The 9,035-nt window shown below is 42.3% G+C and overlaps 1 protein-coding gene across 1 annotated transcript in view; it reads right to left on the bottom strand.

Moving 5' to 3' along the window:
• Nucleotides 1–2,438: 2,438 nt before the first annotated feature.
• LOC116682072 (pannexin-1) overlaps nucleotides 2,439–9,035 on the bottom strand; it is a 15,912-nt gene continuing 9,315 nt past the window's right edge. Inside the window, exons 5-8 of the mRNA XM_032509704.1 lie at nucleotides 7,410–7,688; nucleotides 6,489–6,711; nucleotides 5,680–5,920; nucleotides 2,439–4,212 (exon numbers count right to left, since the gene is read on the bottom strand). Coding sequence (XP_032365595.1) covers nucleotides 4,127–4,212; nucleotides 5,680–5,920; nucleotides 6,489–6,711; nucleotides 7,410–7,688 — 829 coding nt within the window. The 3' untranslated portion in view covers nucleotides 2,439–4,126. The remainder of the gene's footprint in view (nucleotides 4,213–5,679; nucleotides 5,921–6,488; nucleotides 6,712–7,409; nucleotides 7,689–9,035) is intronic.

Here is a 9,035-nt window from a genome sequence, read left to right as displayed (position 1 = left end):
TGTGGAATCAATCATGTTATTTTGGGTAATTAAAAAAAACATTGATTTAAGAAAACGGGTCAGTTTGACCCAAGGACAACACGAGGGTTAAGAGAGGCCTTAGCTAATGGACAACAAATATGATCAAGTTAATAAAAATAAATCAAGGTAAAGAACAGAAAGCAGGCGAGCAGAAGCAGTTCTGCTGAGGACAAGGCTGCAGATGCAGATACGGACAGCAGCCTGAGCGAGGAAGAGCCCCCCCCCCCAAAAAAACAGACCATGTTGAGGTAAATGCTAGGTTAATAATTGCTACACATCGTTGTTGTTTTTCATTTGGCCAACTGTTCACCTATTTGACAACCCGAGTGATGACAGGAGCTAATAAACATTTGTCATTACTGATGTCTTTTCCTTTTGTGTACTTTCAGAGAAAGAAGACGACTGCCAGGGGGAACCAGGCATTGTGACAATAATATAAATGATTTATTATAAATTATCTATTTTTATAATATTATAAAAATAAGTCAACTTTGTAATAATTAACCTTGTGGTTTTTCCTCTGAGGTCTTAACAGTTTTCCCACAGCATCCCTGGTTTTTGGCAGCTTTTATTTTTGAAAACTCTACCACACACACCACACAACACACACACACACACACACACACACACACACACACACACACACACACAGCAAAGCCTCGAAAGCAGGACAGGTAACAATATTTAGCGAAGTTTAACTCAACCATAAAGCACAGGTAATAAGTGTATGAAAAGGTTTTGAGCTCGACGTCACATATTTAAATCGCCACGTGTTGGGTCAGGTGAGCCGAGGGATCGCGTGCGTGGAAGTGGATATTAGCGATGCGATCCCCTAAACTTCAAATTATTACCCACATTATTTTACCAGAAATTGTGGAAAAGTGGATAAAAAAAAACTATCGCAAGGAATGCACCAGGTGAATACTCACCCTTCATCGACGCACGGGTGTCACGTAAAGTAAGGAATTGCTCTGTACAACAGAAGTTCATCAATGTGGCACGGCAAACGTGAGATTAGGAAAAGCACGTGCATCCCAAACCAGTAATGATGGCCGCATTCCACTTAGGAGAGGCCCTGGTGTTGTGCATGCTGACTCAGTGAAACAGCTCACTGGGATGCTTAATGGAATCGAGCCATCGTTAAGATTATCAAATGCAGCTGTGCTTTTCCTACTAAAAGTCAAAATATCTGCAGAGATAAAGGTCCACGGACCCACCTGCTGCTTAGTAACCGTAAACCGCGTGACCGCAGTTAACCAGAACGCGCATTGGCTCCCCCCCATATGTTTGTATAAGCAAATGCTGCATAATTGATGTTACTACCTGATAATGTTGTAGTTTCTGTTCCTGTTATTCATTTAATCCACACACTCTCTGGATATCTTTATCTGTATTTTATATTTTTCCAATACAAGTACTTACTTTTTCAATATTATTTATGGTCACAGTTGAATATAACTTATATTATGGTTATCTACTTTTGCTTTATTACATATTCAATCTAATTTTAACGTCACTTACTTACACTGCAATATTGCTTTTATTTTTTACGCACTATGGCAACCGCACTTCACTTTACAAACCCTTTATTTGACGCCACTTTACTTCAGTCTACCTTCTGCTCATTGGCTTTTTGCCTGTTTTTTGTGTGTTTTTTACTTGTTTTTATGCTTTTATTTTTGAGAATGCTACTGTAACCAAGGAATTTCCCCGCTGTGGGATGAATAAAGTGTCATCTATCTATCTATCTTATTTAAGTTGATTATGTCAATACCAAACTATTTCACTTTTTTATATTTTATAGTAGAGCTTGACTTTAAATGAAAAATATCATAGTGATGAACTCAATCTGTTTATTGAATTCAATGTAGAAAGGAAGCCTATTTTAGTCAATTAACAGTATTAAATAGTGCTAAATAGTAAAAACATGTCTTATCTCCCAAGTTCATGATTGAAAACTCCAAAAGCTCCCAAGAATACTCTTTAATTTGAAGGGGAATATACTTGTGTGTACCAACTGCTTCAAAATCAGTTTTTGTAAATGAGACAACTGAACACATTTTAGGGGGAAATGGTGAGGCTCATCCCCTCCCCATCTCCAGTCAGATATTAGAGGAAACCTCTTTACATTCTCCTCATATCTCTCCAGGATTTGCAGACCTAAAAGATGGAGAAGCATCTGACACCAAGAGGACCATCTGGTGAGGACTTGGTGAAATGGCCCCCCCTGCTGACCAGACCGAAGGTGAACAACAGTATTGATGCTGCGGTTTTAAACAGACGTAGGGTGGTCCATCCTGTTTATAAATTCAAATTTAAAATATCTGTTAATAATTTTACACATAAAAATTACTTTTGCTGTGGCATAAAGCCCGTTCAATGAAACTAAACCATTACTCAGACATCTAACTCAACAGTAAAATCTACTATATTTATTTTTAAGACAGACAATACTACAAGTGTAATATTAACAGCCACGATATGTCAAACATGACCAACATCAAAATGTCACTTCAGAAATTGAACACTGGAAAGGTTTTCTCATAACACAAACAACAAGCGTCACTTTACATTAATAAGGACCCCCAGAAATGGGCCTGCACTCAGCTATCATGCAAAAACAAAAACAAAAAAACTACAGAAGTTCTTAAACACGCTGATATATAGTAGAGAGAAGACCTGACCAATTTCATGAAGATGTGTTAAAATGTTCCACTTAGTGCAGTACATGTATAAGCCAGCGGAAGAGGCTTAAGATACAAGTCCGACGTAAACACTGACAATCGCGTGTGATGTAGTGAGATGGTTTTTATCCCTGAGATTCCCAAAACAAACACGGCAAGTTTAATTCCAGGTTGAGACATCCACACATCTGGAGAAAAAAAACGTATAAACTGACAAAATGGTTTAACCCGAAACCCCCAAACTGGATATTACCTTAGCCTTTTCCTTAAAATTACCGACATGTAGGAGACATGCTGATCCACTCCACCACATATAAAACATCATATATATATATATATATATATATATATATATAATAAATGACTGCAAAAACTGAGCCTGCTCCTTTAAAATAAACCAGAGAGCAAAACACCCAAAACATTTAGCTGCCTTTTATGGAGACTTCCTGAATGAGTGGTGTCTTTCTTCACAACCTTGTAATGTTATTGATAAGCTCATAAAAAGTTATATTCTCCGCTCCTGCATGACTGTAACTTTGACAAATCAATACTTTAACTTGTACTTTAAAGTTGAAATTGTCATGGTATGCAGCTTTAAGACACTTTCTACATCATTTAACTCACTTAAAACCCAACCCCTTGCATTTTAGTACCGTAGTGTTTCAAACATCAAGTCGAAAATGAGTTTGTACGAGTCCTTTTTAAAGGGGAACTATGCAGTTTTTTAGCTTAATTTACCTCAACTGAAAAGCTTCGGAGTCATTGGAATAAGTTATAGGACTTTTTTTGGGGTTGAATGGTGGTCGTCTCGCTCCCCCCTAACACCTGTGAGACTGACGGAGCGAGGAGTCAGACACAGGTTAACAAGCTGTGTGTGTGTGTGTGTGTGTGTGTGTGTGTGTGTGTGTGTGTGTGTGTGTGTGTGTGTGTGTGTGTGTGTGTGTGTGTGTGTGTGTGTGTGTGTGTGTGTGTGTGTCTATAGAGAAACCTGCGAGCAAAAAGAGATAAAACAGTGCAGAAGTAGTAAAAACTGCATAGCGCCCCTTTAATGGGTTGACAAATTCGATGGTTCCTGAAATGTGTACCAACACATGTTTTACAGTACCGTCATCTTCCAGTGTCTAGTTTTGCATCCTCACTTTTTTTATTTCCCTGCCTGTTGTTAGACAAAAGTAAATCTGCTTCTCAAACCACTCTTTAAAAAAGAAAAAGGCACATAATTTAAAAAAACAATGATGGTGGTTTGCTGTCCCCCTTCCATTTGTCTGCCCCCTCCATCAGGACAGGACGGGCATGGGCTGCAGATGCACCATGGGATAGTTTAGGTTATTTCACACAAGAAACAACTTCGTCCAGGTCTCGCTTCACAGCGCTCGTCGTAACAGCAGCCAATCACAGCGCTCGTCGTACCAGCCAGCCAATCACAGCGCTCGCTGCCGGAGAGTGTCTCCCTCTCGGCTTTTGCTGCCTCTTATGTCGTTGTTTTCTAGTAACAAGGGATCCAGCTCTGAAAATAGATCAATAAGTTAACATGTTACTGAATTAATGATCCGTACAGTCGGTTAGCTTAGCTCGTCACTAAGACTGGAAACAGCTAACCTGGTCTATGTTCAGGAACAGTTTCTACCCACAAGCCATCACTCTGACGAACGGCTAACTTCCTACCCTCAGTTTCAGATTCAAATCTGGTCAATAACCCAGTAACGTTGTCTCTACACTGCACCCGTTTACTGGTTCCACTTATTTAGTATTCATTCATCATTCCCATTCTCATATCTCACTTATTGTTATTCATCGTTCTCATTCCCTATTCCCTCCCTGTCCATACTGTTCATGTTGTAATATAATAACATAATACTATTTGTCCCAGTATCCTTTGCACTATGCTCCACATTTAAATTTGTACTGCTCTCTTCATTGCACTCGTGCCTCTGTATTATTTCTATTTAGAGTATGTATTTATTAGCGTGTATATCTTGTTTGTCTTGTTTTGTATGTGTAAGCGCATTGTGAGCTATGATGATCCAATGAAAAATTCCTCGTATGTGTCCTCAAACCTGGCAAATAAAGCTGATTCTGATGTTCACAAAATTCGCCTACCAGAACATTAAATGCTAAATAATATGTTCTCTCTCGTTTGTTAAAAAAATAAAAATAGCAATTCATTTTTTTTTATTTTTTTTTTACTAACATTACATAAAACAGAAAATGGTCATTTGTTAGAACAATATTAGTCTTGCTTTGCCAAAATCAACCTTTTTCCATAACTATGTTATTGTCTTGTACTGTCACCAAAACAACCTTATTCACTTTGAAACAAATTAGATATTGGCTATTTCTTTAAAACAAATCCTCGTTTGGACAAATCCCGACTGCAACAGGACCCTGAACGTGACACCTAACTGTTGTATGTGCGGTGAGACATTGACACGCATTCTGCAAAGTGACATGCATGCTCAGGAAACAGGTTTTCTTTGGTGGAGACAATTACTACCGTCACACACCCTTTCTTCCCCTTCACATTTCCTTGAAACAACAAGTTGTAAAACTACCCTGAGACATGATCCTTATCTACAGACCAACTCATTCAAGGTTTTGAAGGTGACACAATTTAAAAGGAAATTAACTAAAGACGGTTTAACCTTCTAAACATCTTATCAATGTGCTGTATTTTTTAAAGCGCGTTAATAGTCTTAAATGACTATTCAAAGCACTTTCACATAGTACAGGAACCATTCACACACACATTTGCACTTTGATGGCAACTCGGGGTTCAGTGTCTTGCCCATGGACACTTCAACATGGGACTGCAGGGCCAGGGATTGAACCACCAACCTTCCAATTAGCAGGCAACCACTTCTCTACCACTGAGCCACGGCCGCCCGAAACTGATGACAGAACTATGCTGAACAACAGTAATGAATTTCTCAACTCAAATGTTATTTTTAATCCTTCATAGAATATCTGTGCTCACCTTTCATCTCAGTTTCCATCTTGCTGTCGTTGTCCCCGGATGAGTTTGGACTCTCACGGCTGTTCTCGGGTGCTGTGGGGCTGTCGGCATTCGTCTTGACTTGATCCGGTTTCCCCGCAGCACCGGTGGGTTTTTTCCCGTCCACGCTGTCCATCTTCACTGGACACAGAGTCTGCAGCAGACCCGTGGAATCAAAGTCTTCTCCAGAGCATTCACCTCGTCTCTTCAACATCTCCAACACCTACAGTCACAAAACATATGCAACTGGACAATAAAAAAACGAGGAGAGATGCAAATAATTCTATATGACCATATATTCTTATGGTGGTAAGTATACTTGTACTTGTACACTACAGTACTTGGTAAAAATACTTGTTTTTCATCACTTTTTGTTGTCTTTTCCCCCCACTGGATAACAAAGCTTAGTAATGAATGATCAAAACTAATTGACATGATGACAGGATCCAAAATTAGGAACGAGAATTATGTATTCCCTGAGCTGTCTGACATCAGTGACATTTTCCCATTCACTACTCCCCGTGTAATGGTAGTTTACACTACAGAGAGAAGTAATCAGATTTCTGACACTTCATCATGTGTCGTCACTGACAGCTGTAGGAACGCACAACTGTTCATTTTACAGCTAAAATGTGACACTGCATTGTGGGATTGTGAGTTGACAGTGGTGTACCTGTGATGGACACTAGCATCTCAGACGCTAATACAATGGTGGACAGTAAATCTATTATGCACCATATTGTCAAAAGGGAGTGATTTCAGACACAAACACACAAGAGATGCCAACCAACCTTGATGTATTTGTAGGACTTCAGTTCGCTGAAGTTCTCCTCCAGGAAGAGCAAATACAGCGAGAGATCGTCACATTGGTCAACAGGAGAAGGCAGGACGCTCACGTTGGGCAATGAGTGGTAGGTTTCCAGGAAGCGGGCAATTCCTTGGCAGAAGAGGGGACGGAGACTGGCGTAGATCACCGCGGGAATCAGCGCAATGAACAGAACCAAGTTGACAAGGCTGGAAAGAGAGAGTTGAAGAAGCAGACTGCAGTTTGAGCTGTGGAGAGGAAGCCTCACAAGAACTCCAAAAACTACACAAGGACTGAAACTAATTCACAGCATTTAGACTGAAACACAAATCTGAAGTTTATCGAGATAATAAGTCTGTTTATTGATCCCCAATGGGGAAATTACAAGTTATACTCTGTGTCCACACTTTGTTAGTTATCACACACAGTCCTGAACTACACACGTGTTTACACACACAACAACACACCCAACACACACACACACACACACACACACACAAACCACACAACACCAACAACACACCACACCACACAACACACAACAACACACAACACACACACACACCACACACACACACACACACACCACACACACACACACCACACACACACACACACACACACACACAACACACACCCCACACACACACACACACACACACACACACAACACACACACACCACACACACACACACACACACACACACCCACACAACCACCACCCACACAGAGTGGTGGGCTGCCAGCTTCCCAACCCAACTCCCTACGGACTGAGCTACTGCCAACCCCCCCATTAATGGTCCAAAGTCAATTTACAAACCGCAAACCAAATAGGACACCTCAGGATAATAATGCCATCCAGGACTATCATGGACAAAAAGGGATTTTAACCGAACCGCCAAATACCTCAGCAAATAGAAGACTCCCACAGCGACGAGCTTACACTGCACCGTGTCGGGGACGGCCGGGTTGGAGGCGAGCAGGCCGACGCGCAGGCTGCAGCCAAACTCGTCCGTGACGGAGGCCAGGCGGAGGTAGTAGCCCAGGTAGACACAGGCACCCAGCAGGGTGACCAGAGTCAGGCCGCGACACAGCAGGTAGTAAAACAGCAGCGACCGCGAGCAACGCTTGGTCATCAGGAACTTCTCCACCAGCGGGTAAACAGAGCAGTCCTCGGGGACGTCGCTGCATTGTGAGAAAACAGGAGCAAAGAGAAGAGTTAGGACAAAGCAGAAAGCCAGGATTACTTAACATGTGTGCTGGCTTCATTACTCACACTAAATATTCACATTTAAACTCTGAGGCCTCGCTGCATATTCGCAACCCGTCATTTACATTAAAGTCCAGTAAACGTACAATCCCAAATGCTAAATACCAGCCCTATATATTCAGGGAAAACCACTGAAAGTTAACCAGCCTTTAAATCACTGAACCAACAAAATGGGGGTTTGTAGATTTTATTGAAAGTAAGTAGAGGTGCCGGCAAAATAATCTCACGGCATTAAAACCTGGAGTCTGTTGGACAGTTCACCAATGTTTAGACGGGAAACCCAATTCCAGTGTGGTTTCACAAAATTCAAATATTCAATAAAGCTATTGTTGCCAGCTGTGTGTAAAATGTGCAGGATTACTGCTAGATCTGAGTGTGCGCTTGTTGTTTTTTAACAAGTTAGGTCGGGTCCAGGATTCATTTTTGAGATAATCGCTGGTATAAAGTTGGTTTTGAAAAACAGACTTTGACACAACAGCAGCAAGGGACCCCCCAATAGTTATAGACGGAGGCGGACTTACCATTAGGCAAAGGTCGGCAATTGCCTTAGGCCCCGAGCTACGAAGGGCCCCGTAAAACGCCTCATAAACTTACGGTTACGATTTGTTGTCTTACTTTTCACCAATTAATTATATCTCTAAACATTGATACGCTAAAGTGCTATCCGATGGTTTAATTCATGATGAGAAACTCCCCCCAGTCCCCACTGCGTTGGACTACTCCATTATCCTACTGCGCATCTGCGTGTGTTTGTAAACAGCCGGCTCAGCGGGCTGTAAGCCGGAGGCTACAGGCGGCTCAGCGGGCTGTAAGCCGGAGGCTACAGGCGGCTCAGCGGGCTGTAAGCCGGAGGCTACAGGCGGCTCAGCGGGCTGTAAGCCGGAGGCTACAGGCGGCTCAGCGGGCTGTAAGCCGGAGGCTACAGGCGGCTCAGCGGGCTGTAAGCCGGAGGCTACAGGCGGCTCAGCGGGCTGTAAGCCGGCGGCTCAGCGGGCTGTAAGCCGGAGGCTACAGGCGGCTCAGCGGGCTGTAAGCCGGAGGCTACAGGCGGCTCAGCGGGCTGTAAGCAGGAGGCTACGGCGCTCAGCGGCTGTAAGCCGGAGGCTACAGACGGTTGGAAATGAAGCGAACTACCGAGTGGTTCTGAAAAAGGAAGAAGAAGCGGGGAAGCAGAACGTTTTTAGCAAAACTTCCAAAGGTATCAACCTTTATCACGACGGCTACTGACAACACAAACATTAACGTTACTAAAGAGCAGCAAG

The sequence above is a fragment of the Etheostoma spectabile genome, chromosome 3 (genome assembly GCF_008692095.1).
Source record: "Etheostoma spectabile isolate EspeVRDwgs_2016 chromosome 3, UIUC_Espe_1.0, whole genome shotgun sequence".
NCBI classification, from domain to species: domain Eukaryota; kingdom Metazoa; phylum Chordata; class Actinopteri; order Perciformes; family Percidae; genus Etheostoma; species Etheostoma spectabile.
This window is presented reverse-complemented; position numbering and strand designations above follow the sequence as displayed.